Consider the following 11,717-nt stretch of genomic DNA (forward strand, 5'->3'; position numbering starts at 1 on the left):
CAGAGCATTATTGGCTGCAACTGTGCGACGTTTTGCCAGACGAAACAAAGAAAGGAAGGTCTTGCAGCTAACGCACCGGCCCGGGGCTCCGGAGAGAGGCCTCAAGTTCTGCTGCAGAATCCTGGGCAAGTCACTCAGTTGCCCCAGGCCTGGATTTCCACCAGGTCAATGGGCACCATGACACCACTCAGCTGCCTCCTTCCCTGGAGAAGCAGCCGTTTCTCTGCTCTCTGCTCATGGCTCCCCACGTAGGCTGCTGATCATCTACCCTTAGGCCCAGAGGTTTTTGACTTCCTTCGGGAACCGCTCCAGCCCTCCTGCCAGCCGTGCGAACCCCCCGGCACCACGGTGCTCAGTTCCTGTAACTATGCCAGTGTGGGGTGAACAGCGCACCCACAAGAGACAGCTCAGGGAACTTCCAAAGACACGCTGCCGGTGCCACCCGTGAAAGGGGTTGGGGGCAGTGCCAGGGGGAATCTGTGGGGAGACGGGTGCAGACAGGCTGACCGGAAGAACCTGCAGCGCGGTGGAGCTGGCGGAGGGAGTTGCACGAGTGGGAGAACTCACGAGTGGAGGAGGAAAGGTGGCCGGAGGGGAAGGGAAAGGCGGAGAGCGAGGGCCAGGAGGTGGTTAACCGCCAGGGCAGTGAAAGAGGAGGGGGGAAGTAAAGTGAAAGCCAGCACGGGCGAAGGAAGAAGTGGGGAGGGACTGAAGCGGCCGGCGCTGGAGAGAGAAGGACAGCAGAGGCCCCGAAGGAGAAGCGAGGGGGATCCGAGGCAGAGAGCTAAGGGGAACTGAGGAAATTCAGGATCCTGGCGAGTGCCCCACAGGAAGGGTGATGGCAGACCACGGGGCTGTGACAAAACCGCTGGCGGCATCTCACCGAATACTTGGATAACTAGAGGCTAATTCTTGTGCTGGCTCCGGAGGGGGGGGAGGAGGGAGGTTACCACCTCCCGAACAACCTAGAAGGTGCCTGAGCTCTTGTGTGACGTTTGCCTTTCCCAGCCTGGGAGGGAGGGTGAAGTCAAGGGGCTAGAGAGGGATTTAAAAAGGGGGGGTGTATTTTCTTCCTTCTCCCCTCCAGCTCCCGGCTGACTCCTCATGGTCACCTCCTGTGTGCCAGGTAGCCTGGCAAAAGCTGGTCCGTGTGGTGACCTACAAGTGCCACTAAACCGTCCACAGGGACCCACGCGAGGATGACAGCCTGTTACCTTCCAGGCACAGCTCCCCGCAGGGAAATACCGATGGCCCAACAGCCAAATACAAACCATCCTCTGCAGTCTTCCTGTTGTCCCTAGTCTGTGTGTGCTTGGGAGCTAGGGCCCGGGGAAGGGTAGGGACAGGGGTGCTTAGAGATTTCATAACCAGGAAATGGGTTAGCTCATGGCTTGGTTTCTAAGGGCTGGTGGAAATGCGGCACTCTGAGAGGCATATATCCAGCGCGGCATTACCAGGGACTAGTCAGGCCTGTCACAAGTGAACACACGCAGAAATACACCAGCACACACACAGAAATACACTCTCTCTCACAAATACACACACAGAAATACACACACACACAGAAATACACACACACAGAAATACACACACAGACATGCAGAGAAATACACACACACACACAGGGAGATACACACACACACAGAAATACTCTCTCTCTCTCTCTCCCCCCCCCCTCACACACACACACAAACAGAAATACACACAGTCTCTCACATACACACAGAGAAATACACACACACACACAGAAAAATACATACACACAGAGACACACATAGAAATATACACACAGAAATACTCTCTCTCTCTCACACAGACACACTGAAATACACACACACACACACAGAATACACTCTCTCTCTCTCTCTCTCACACACACACACACACACACAGAAATACACTCTCTCTCTCACATACACACACAGAAATACACACATAGAAATACACATTCTCTCTCACACACACACTGAAATACAAACACACAGAGAAATACACACTCTGTCTCTCTCTCACACACACACAGGGAGATACATACAGAAAGAGAAATACACACACACAGAGAAATACACTCTCTCTCTCTCTCACACACACACACAGAAATACTCTCTCTGTCTCTGTCTCTCTCTCTCACACACACACAGAACTACACACACACACACTGAGATGTTTTAATCAGACAGCGTATAACGCCACACAGGTGTCATGGTGCAAGACTGCAGCTGCTGCTTCCGCAAGTGCGGTGGGGCTGTTCACGTGTGTAAAGTTACTCACACGCACAAGTGTCCGTGGGAGCAGGCCCTGAGACTGGGATGGGAGCACTCCTTCTTTCATGTGTGCCCCAGCGTGATCAGCTGAAGAAAGACATCACTGAATGTTCAATGTATTACCCACGAAAGCACCCGGGGGACGTTCACTGCACCCACCCCTGATGGACGCCCCCTCCCCCTCGCCCCTGCAGATCACCTGCCCGCTAACGTAGCAAAGAGACAGGCGACGGGGTGATCACCAGTCCCCGGCCCCCCTCTCAACGCTCGCTAGGCCCTGGCAAGGGGGGCAGTACCCCTGTATTGGGCATGCTCTTTTCTGCTCCAACGCAGACACACGGGTGAAAAGACAGCCCAAAAGCAGGCCCTGAAAGTAGCTGCATGCGTTTAAAGAAGTGAATCACAAGGAATCCTGTGCTGCTAGGGTCCCATAGCCCAGCCTCTCTTTCGGAGCCGGCCCCAAAGAGCTGGGCAGCCACGGGAGAGATTCCCATTGACTCCTGCTGGCTCTGAATCGGCTCACAGCCGCTGTGTCTCGGGTGACCCAAGGCCCGGGCCTGGGGCTGGATGGAGGTGGAAGCAGACACAGCCCACAGCTGGGCGCCTCGTCCAACACAAACACGTCCGCCCTGTGCCCCACCCCGGCCATGGCTCAGGACAGCACCCAAGAGCATTGTCCTGCTCTACAAAGCTCTTTACCAGCGTGGCCGGGACTACCCAGAGCCAGGCTCTCGCTGCGTGGCCCCTAGATGGCTCCATTCCAGAGGTCAGACCCGGGTTCCAGTGACCAGGTCTGCCACTGACTGTGGAGAGGCGGGGTTGTTTTCAGCTCTGCTACAGACTTTCTGGCTCGCCTTGGCCATGTCCCTTCCCCTCTCTGTGCGACAGAAGTGATGATCCTTCCTGTCCCCCACCCTTCATTTGTATTTAGAGTGCAGGGCCTGGTCTGCTCTGCTTAGCTCTATCATCAGTTCTCCGACGGAGGGGCTCGCTCATACCCTGCCTGGCAGGACGGGGCCCTGGGGCTGGGCAATAAATCATAACTCATCTGACTGGTGACGATACTAATATGAGACTGAGGTGTGCCCAGAGCCAACCGGGTTCAAATCAAGGGGGAAAGCAAACGTTTCATCCAGCCTTTCCCCGGGACTCATTCCCTCGAGGGAGTGAGCAGGGCCGGCGTGGTCCTTAGGTCTCGGCCTAGACCTCTGCACCACCCTTTGGCAGCTGGGTCTGGGAGCTGCCTGGCCGAAGGCAGGAGAACAGAAGGAGGGGGGCCAGAGCTCTGCCGCTGCGTTAGCCCTGGGCACGTTGCCCCGCAGACCACACCCCGACTCACAGTGCCTCCTCCTCCAGGCTGCCCTGGCAGTGTTGGCCCCGGGCCCAGCCAATGGCCATGTGGGCTAAGATGAGGAGGAGCCGTGGTTAGGGTATAAAAGTCCCCAAAGGGGACTCCAGCTCAGCTACGGGTTCCTCACGCAGCTTACGCGCCGAGCAGAACCACTCTCTTCACCATGGTGCACTGGACAGCCGAAGAAAAGCAGTTCATTACTGGCCTGTGGGGCAAGGTCAATGTGGAGGAATGCGGCGGCGAAGCCCTGGCCAGGTAGGCCGAGCCCCACGGCATCTGCCCCACTGTCTCCCAGGCTGGCCAAGCCGCTACTTCTGCAGGGAGTCTGCGCTAACCCTGTGAGTGTCTCTGCTCCTGTCTCCCTCTCTCTAGGCTGCTGATCGTCTACCCCTGGACCCAGAGGTTCTTCTCTACCTTCGGGAACCTCTCCAATGCTGAAGCCATCCTCCACAACCCCCACGTCCGTGCCCATGGCAAGAAGGTGCTGACCTCCTTTGGGGAAGCCGTGAAGAACCTGGACCACATCAAGCAAACCTTTGCCACTCTGAGCAAGCTGCACTGCGAGAAGTTGCATGTGGATCCTGAGAACTTCAAGGTGAGTCCGGCTCTGGGCTGACCCCTCTTCCCAGCCCCCTGCCCATCCCCGGAGCAGGGCCAGCGGGAGCAACCGTGGCCATCCTTGGTTCTGGGTCAGTCACTTGCAGGCAAGCTCCCAGGAGAGCAGGGCCAAAGGTGGCCTCCCGGGCAATGGCGTCAGCAGCTCCATACCATCCACGGAAGTGATACCAGGCATGGATGATCAGGGTCTTCACCAGGGAGGGCTCAAGGGGAAACTCTGAATCGTCTCAGGTTCAGGGACCCCGTGACAAATCCGCAGATGCCACCTGCGGGAGGGGACTAAACATGAGAGGGATTCAGATTGGGAGGGGAAAGTTCTGAGTGCGGAAAGCGCAGAGAGGTGGGCAGCAGGCGAGGGGACGCACCCGTGGAAGGGGAAATCTCTGTAGTCAGGGCTTGCACAGCCTGTCTGGATCCTTGCTGGGTGACGTATCCGTGGTGGGTGAGGACTGCTGTGCCATCATGCTACCAGGGCTCTGCGCAGCTCCCTTCTTAGCGCTTCTCCTATGGCCAGGAGGTTCACACGCGTTGGGGGAGTGGCAGCAAAAGCCTCAAGGGACGGGATGAGGAAACCACGAGGCGGGAAGGAGAGAGACGAGGGGGGCATGGAACAACAGTATGGGAGGGGGAAGAAGTCAAAGTGCGTTAAAGGGTTCGGGGTGCAGGCAGGCGACTGGAGGAAGAGGAGGCGTGGAGGCAGGAGGGGAAGGGAAAGGCAGAGAGGGATGGCGAGGAGGTGGGTAAAGTGAGGGCAGCAGGGAGGAAGGGGAAGGAAAAGTGAAAGCAGCAGTGGGAGCAGGAAGAGGTCTGAGCCAGGGGACGTCAGGAGAGAGACCATCAGTCTGGAGGAGACAAAAGGACAGTGTAGGAGTCAGAGACAGGAGAGACACAGGAGGAAAGAAGAGTGGGATTTGGGGAAGAGACAACCCAGACATGCCGGTGAGTGGTAGGAGCTTTCTGGGGTGAGGAGCATTTTCAGGCAACCTTTGGTCTCTGGTAGCACAAATCCCCACCTCCCTGAATCCTGATATTGCAGTAACTGGGGGCTGCTGTTTGGATTTGTGCTCTGGGGTAGGGGTGGGAGGTGAGCCTCCTGGCTCAGCAGGCGTCCCGAGGCTGAGAACCTCACGGAGCATTTTGGAAGGCACCAGGTGCCCAGTTTCATGTCATTCTGCAGAGATACGCAGGCTCCTCTGAGCAAGGAAGGGCAGTGAGAAATTCCACTGGCCGAAACACCCGAGTGCCAGAGTCCCGCCGGGGTTTGTAACACCAGTGAAAGAGGATGGTCACACTGGGGTGGGGCCGGTGTGATGCAACAGAGGCTCAGGCCAACAGTCCATATACTCTATATAGAGCCCCTAGGAGTGCCCTTGAGCTAAAAACCAGGTTGCTGGTTAATGTTCTTTAATGGGCTCTCCTGGGGAGGAAGGCAAGTGAGTTTCTATTGCAGGGTTGAAGGGAGCAGAGTCTCCAGCTAGTTTTACAAACCCCCAGAATAGTTCGAGGGCTCCATAAAGCCAAGATCCCCTGCACCAGCCCTGAGCTTTGAATAGAGACAGGTGGGAGATCAGAGCGGTGCTGACCCAGGGGGTATTTTCTTCTTTCTCCTCTCCAGCTCCTGGGCAATGTCCTCATCATTGTCATGGCCTCTCACTTTACGAAGGAGTTCACTCCTGCCTGCCAGGCCGCCTGGCAAAAGCTGGTCAGCGCGGTGGCCCATGCTCTGGCTCTCGGATACCACTGAATCATCTGGAGGGACCCACCAGCGGGAGGTCTCCAGCTACCTCCCATGCTCCTCTGCACGTATGGGAATCCCCTCCTGGGAGTGACAGGCTGTAACAACCAAATAAAAACCTTCTGCTGAAGTCTCCCTGAGTCCCTGTGTCTGTGTGCGCGTGGGGAGAGTGGAGGAGGGCTCGGGATGGCGAGAACCGGGGGGTGCTTGTAGGTTTCATAGAGCGACAATGGGTCAGCGCCTTCGCTGGTTTGTCTTTCTTCACTTCTAAGGGTGAATGTCCTGCGCTCTGAAAACTAGCCTCACAAATCACCAGGGCCAGGGGACCTCCAGGCCTGCCACAAGTGAGCACACTAAGGGAGAGTGTCACACGCACACACACGCCCCGCTATGGAGCACCTTGAATGAGAAGTTGTGTAAGGTGCTCCAAGCAGAAAGCCTGCAGTGAGTGGAACCCCCTGGGGTATTTCAGTGCACGATTTATTTATTATCGGGGGTAGCCGTGTTAGTCTGTATCCACAAAAACAATAAGGAGGCCAGTGGCACCTTATGCCCAAGTAAATCTGCTAGTCTTTAAGGTGCCACCAGACTCCTTGCTATTTATTTATTGTCTTTCTAGCGGTAAGAGCAAATAAGAACCACACCCCCCACCCCTCTGCAAGGGAAGGTTTTTATCAGCTCAGGCTCTCTGCTGGCATGCTGCCTCAGAGCAGTTTGCTGACTCACACCGGCTCAGTCCAGGCCTGGGTGGGGGCAGTTTTTAGATAAATGGTTTAAAGGGAGCTATCAAGACCTGGCCAGACTTGGTTCAGTGCATCCCTTGCCAACACCCTTCTTGCGTGGCCTCCTAGGGCCCGATCCTGCCAGCCGTTATGTGTATGAGTAACTTGATGCTGGAGAGTAGCTGCCATCCGGTTCAAGGAGCACCCCTCCCCTGCCCCTTTCTGGGTGAAGTTATTCAGCTGTATAAGCATTCACAGCACGGGACCTGTAGGTTGTAAATAAATGCAAAGTAATGCACATTGGAAAACATAATCCCCACTGTACATATACAATGATGAGGTCTACATTAGCTGTTACCGCTCAAGAAAGATCTTGGAGTCATTGTGGATAGTTCTCTGAAATCTTCCCCTCAATGTGTAACAACAGTCCAAAAAGTGAACAAAATTTTAGAACCATTAGGGAAGGGATAGATAATAAGACACAACATATCATATTGTCTCTGTATAAAAGTGTGTGCAGATGTGGTTGCCCCATTTCAAAAAAGATGTATTGGAATTGGAAAAGGTTCAGAAAAGAGCAAAAAAAATGATTAGGGGTACGGAACAGCTTCCATATGAGGAGAGATTAATAAGATTGGGAGTTTTCAGTTTGGAAAAGAGATGACTAAGGGGGAATATGCTAGAGGTCTATAAAATCATGTCTGATGTGGAGAAAGTCAATAAGGAAGTGTTATTTACTCCTTCTCATAATACAAGAACCAGGGGTCACAATGAAATTAATGGCAGCAGGTTTAAAACAAACATGAGGAAGTATTTCTTCACACAATGCACAGTCAACCTGTGGAACTCTTTGCCAGAGGATGTTGTGATGGCCAAGACCATGACAGGGTTCAAAAAAGAACTAGAGAAGTTCATGGAGGATAGGACCATCAACGGCTATTAGCCAGGATGGGCAGAGATGGTGTCCCTAGCCTCTGTTTGCCAGAAGCTGGGTATGGGTGACAGTGGATGGATCGCTTGGTGATTCCCTGTTCTGTTCATTCCCTCTGGGGCACCTGGCATTGGCCACTGTCAGAAGACAGGAGACTGGGCTAGATGGCCCTTTGGTCTGAGCCGGAATGGCCGTTCTTATGTTCTTATGTAACCTGGCCTGGGAGCAGGACAGCACTTTCCTTCCTGGCTGCTCAGGGCCTGCTGCTTTCACGTGAATAACCACGAGAGTAACAGAGACATTCTTTACTGTCAAGGAGAACTGGAAAGAACAGAGGAAAGTGGCATCCCATAGCAGCAACATGCAATGGATACTCCCTCCTCCCCCCCCCAGCCCCTGCCAGCCTCCTTCCTACTACCAAAGGCAAGAGACACTTATGCCTGCCCCCCACGCCAAACACAGGGAATAGATTAAGAAGTGTTTGCCACCCACCAGCCCCCTAGGGCAGTGAAGGTTATTGAGTTCCCCGACTTCCCCAGTTGGGTGCAGTCAGTACCTCCTCAGCGCCACGCCCTCCAGCCATCATGCCGAGAGCCGCAGTGGACACATTGACATGAACAGGCGATATTAGCAAAGGCAAATGGAGACTGTGCCTCTGTCTCCCCAGAAGCCAGGTATCTCCGGCTGGGATTGCAGGTCCAGCACCCCCTCTGGAGCCTGACCCACAGCCTGTGAAAACCCGTGGGGAGACTCCTGTGGATGTCGGTCAGCTTCGGCTCAGGCCCACGGTCCCTCTGTCCGAAGGACAGGCGTAACCCAGGCACGTCGGCCGGATCCTCACACAGCCTGGTGGTCTGCCATGCTCTGCAGACGCCAGCCATTGTCCGGCTCCAGAGGCCTCCCCCAGTGGGGATGTGGCTACGGGAGAGCTGGTCTCCCACTCCGTCACCCCACGATGGCTCCGCTGCACAGGACAGAGCCCGGCCCCAGCGAGCAGGCGCGGGGAACAGAGTGGCCGTGGCTGGGGGACTCCTTGTGAGAAGAGACCAGGTGAACCCCAGGGTGGCTGAGTTTGGGTCAAGGGCTACGACGTCCCTTTCTGAGACAGCCCTTTCCCGAATCAATGAACTGCAGGAAAAAAGGCTCCCCAGAGTCACCCTCTAGTGCCCGTGGGACCCCAGCTTGTGCGGTGGACTGGCGAGAGGGTCAGTGTCAGAGGCACTTTGCTGAGGGGAGAGCTGGGCTGAGGGACAGGCCCCGGTAGATGGCGGCAGGGGTAGTTGATGGGCCGCCACGTGGCCGAAGGGGTGAGCTGGCCCTATGGCCTGTTGGTCGGTCGTTTTAAACAGCGGGCAGAGCGTGGTGAGGGGGGAGCTTTCTATCCACTCTGAGTGGAGCTGGGGGAAAGGGGGAAATTCCCCTCTGCACAGAGCAGCAGTGCTAGACCTAGGCGCCTGCTTGTGCCCCTTTCCGAGGGCGTAGAGAGCCCGTGTAGTAAAGTGTAAACCATTATCGCAGGAGAGCTGGTTTTGCTGCTCACTTCGGGGTTCTTTCGAAACAGGCTGCATCTGAGGAGCTCTGCACCCTGCCCCAAACGCAGGCCCAGCGCAAGACTCTGGCACCAGCCAGCCCCGGTGTGAAGGGCTAAGTGGGCCGGGATTGGTACCTCTCCCTCGGGCCAGCTCGCTGCCTGGGGTCCCAGTCCCGCTTCGAGAGCAGTGGGCTGCTGGTATAGAGAGCGGGGACAAGCGCTGAGCCCTGCCCTCATCTCGCCTGGGGCCCCCTCCTCGGAGATCACACCCTGCCCAGGCCGTCCCCTCCCCAGCCAGCGCAGACCCCACCCCAGGGCTGACCAATGGCCGTGTCTACAGAGAGAGGGAGGAGCTGGGGCTGGGGGATAAAGGCCCTGCTGGGGGTCTGCCGCTCATATACAGGTTCCTCCCTCAGCTGCATCTGCAAACAACCCCTCGCTCGTCACCATGGTGCACTGGACAGCCGAAGAGAAGCAGCTCATTACCAGCCTGTGGGGCAAGGTCAATGCGGAGGAATGCGGCGGCGAAGCCCTGGCCAGGTAGGCCGAGCCCCACGGCATCTGCCCCACTGTCTCCCAGGCTGGCCAAGCCGCTGCTTCTGCAAGGAGGCTGCAGTAACCCTGTGCGTGTCTCTGCTCCTGTCTCCCTCTCTCTAGGCTGCTGATCGTCTACCCCTGGACCCAGAGGTTCTTCTCTTCCTTCGGGAACCTCTCCAGCCCCACCGCCATTACGGGCAACCCCAAGGTCCGTGCCCACGGCAAGAAGGTGCTGACCTCCTTTGGGGAAGCCGTGAAGAACCTGGACAACATCAAGGCCACCTACGCCAAGCTGAGCGAGCTGCATTGCAACAAGCTGCACGTGGATCCCGAGAACTTCAGGGTGAGTCGGGCTCTGCGCTGAGCCCTCTGCCCAGCCCCCTAGGGACCGGCCTTTGGGGCAGGGAGGCGTCGCTTAGGGGGGAGCTCCGGGAAGCACTTAGATGCAGTGAGTAAATAATATGGCAGAGAGATGCCAGCCTGCCATAAACGGCGTCTCCTCCGAAGAGAGGGAGTTTGCAGCGTCCCATGGCCAGTAACCATGCAGTGAAGGGGTGGGGTATTTGGGGAGGGCAGAGGGTTAGGGGGAGCAGCAGTGGGGTGGGACTCTGTGGGAGAGGGCAGAGGGGATCCTTGGAGGAAGGCAGGGATTGCCACAGCGTGGTGGGCTCTGCTCCAACCCCGCGTCCCCCCAGCCTGTGATCCAGAGCAGATCTCTGCTTGGTCCCAGGTGCACCCCGCTGGCAGCGGGACCCAGGTGCAATATGGCCACTTCTGCTTCTGTTTCATGTTAACTTGGTTCCAACGTTGCCAGGTTTCCATCAAAAAACCCCACCCAAAGCAGATTGTTTGTTTGTTGAAAACGGACAGTTTTCAGTTTGGGCCTTTGAAAATCTTGGAAAAACAAAACAAAACAAAACAAAACTATTTCCCGCCAGCCCAGGTTTTTTCCCCCTCCAGAAATGTCTGGCTTGTCTGCTGAAAAAAACATGTGGGTGGTATTTTTTTGGACCGGCGCCAGGGAGTGGCACCAGAATGGGTCCCCATAACTGCGCTGCAGACAGGGGGCCAGTTGGGTCGACCGGGGAAGCGGGGGGTTGCGGGAGGAGGGTCATTGAAGCCGGGGAAGCCGGGTGGGTGCAGAGAACCAGGGGAGAAAGGCAGGTGTGGGGCGGTGGGTAGCAGGTGAACTAGGGCCGGTGGGGCTGGGGGATGCAAGGAAGCAAGGGGTGGAACGAGGCACATGAAGAGACCACACGGCTTTGGAGGGGACCCCCCTGGGGCTCACGTGGGACTTAGAGACAGTGACCAGCCCTTGTTGGGGCCCTCTGCATGACTGGGGGGAGGGGGATCAGGGACAGGAAAAGGACTCCTGAAAACAATGCCCGCAGTCTATATGCCCTAGAGAGGGACCCCGGCTGGGCCAGAAAGTGTCTGACGGGCTCTTGTACCCCTAAGCCATGGCCCGGGCTACCCTTGGTGTGTTTGAAAAGAGACAAGAGACGAGCAGAAACGACCCAGGAGAAAAGGGTTGGGAGGGGGGTAGGGAACCCCGGCACACAGGTGTGCGGAGGTTCAAGGGGGTATTTTCTTCCTTCTCCCCTGCAGCTCCTGGGTGACATCCTCATCATCGTCCTGGCCGCCCACTTCGGGAGGGAGTTCACCCCTGCCTGCCAGGCCGCCTGGCAGAAGCTGGCCGGCGTGGTGGCCCACGCACTGGCCCACGAGTACCACTGAGCCCTCGGCAGGGACCCGCGGGACGGAGAGAGCTTGCTTCGTTCCAGGCCCCTCTGCACCCTGGAGGCCGGCAGGCTGCAACAGTCAAATAAAAGCCTTGCACTGCAGCCCTCACCGTGTGTCTGCGTCTCTGGGTGCACTGGGGCGGGGGGACACTCATGGGAGGTCTGGGGGCACCTGCTGTTGCCTGCTGATGGGTTTGCTTCTTGTTCTCTAAGGGTTGGTGCAGCCAGAATTCGCTGCCCCCTGAAAATAATCCTCAAGGCCCCCCGGCACTGGGGGAGCGCAAAG

General features: G+C 56.8%; 2 protein-coding genes across 2 annotated transcripts; both read left to right on the forward strand.

Moving 5' to 3' along the window:
• Window positions 1–3,709: 3,709 nt before the first annotated feature.
• Window positions 3,710–6,101, forward strand: LOC117871380 (hemoglobin subunit beta). The gene is made up of 3 exons (XM_034759305.1): window positions 3,710–3,870; window positions 3,988–4,210; window positions 5,849–6,101. The coding sequence occupies exons 1-3, from the start codon at window positions 3,779–3,781 to the stop codon at window positions 5,975–5,977; spliced, it is 444 nt and encodes a 147-aa protein (XP_034615196.1). The 5' UTR covers window positions 3,710–3,778; the 3' UTR covers window positions 5,978–6,101.
• Window positions 6,102–9,536: 3,435 nt separating this feature from the next.
• LOC117871381 (hemoglobin subunit beta-like) lies at window positions 9,537–11,533 on the forward strand. The gene is made up of 3 exons (XM_034759306.1): window positions 9,537–9,692; window positions 9,810–10,032; window positions 11,298–11,533. Exons 1-3 carry the CDS (start codon window positions 9,601–9,603, stop codon window positions 11,424–11,426), a joined length of 444 nt encoding a protein of 147 aa, XP_034615197.1. The 5' UTR covers window positions 9,537–9,600; the 3' UTR covers window positions 11,427–11,533.
• Window positions 11,534–11,717: the final 184 nt, after the last annotated feature.

The sequence above is a fragment of the Trachemys scripta genome, chromosome 1 (genome assembly GCF_013100865.1).
Source record: "Trachemys scripta elegans isolate TJP31775 chromosome 1, CAS_Tse_1.0, whole genome shotgun sequence".
NCBI classification, from domain to species: domain Eukaryota; kingdom Metazoa; phylum Chordata; order Testudines; family Emydidae; genus Trachemys; species Trachemys scripta.

Coding starts and splice junctions, on each gene's coding strand:
- LOC117871380 (XM_034759305.1), top strand. CDS start 3,779: ATGGTGCACTGGACAGCCGAAGAAAAGCAGTTCATTACTGGCCTGTGG. Junction 3,871..3,987: donor GGCGGCGAAGCCCTGGCCAG/GTAGGCCGAGCC, acceptor CCCTCTCTCTAG/GCTGCTGATCGTCTACCCCT. Junction 4,211..5,848: donor TGGATCCTGAGAACTTCAAG/GTGAGTCCGGCT, acceptor TCTCCTCTCCAG/CTCCTGGGCAATGTCCTCAT.
- LOC117871381 (XM_034759306.1), top strand. CDS start 9,601: ATGGTGCACTGGACAGCCGAAGAGAAGCAGCTCATTACCAGCCTGTGG. Junction 9,693..9,809: donor GGCGGCGAAGCCCTGGCCAG/GTAGGCCGAGCC, acceptor CCCTCTCTCTAG/GCTGCTGATCGTCTACCCCT. Junction 10,033..11,297: donor TGGATCCCGAGAACTTCAGG/GTGAGTCGGGCT, acceptor TCTCCCCTGCAG/CTCCTGGGTGACATCCTCAT.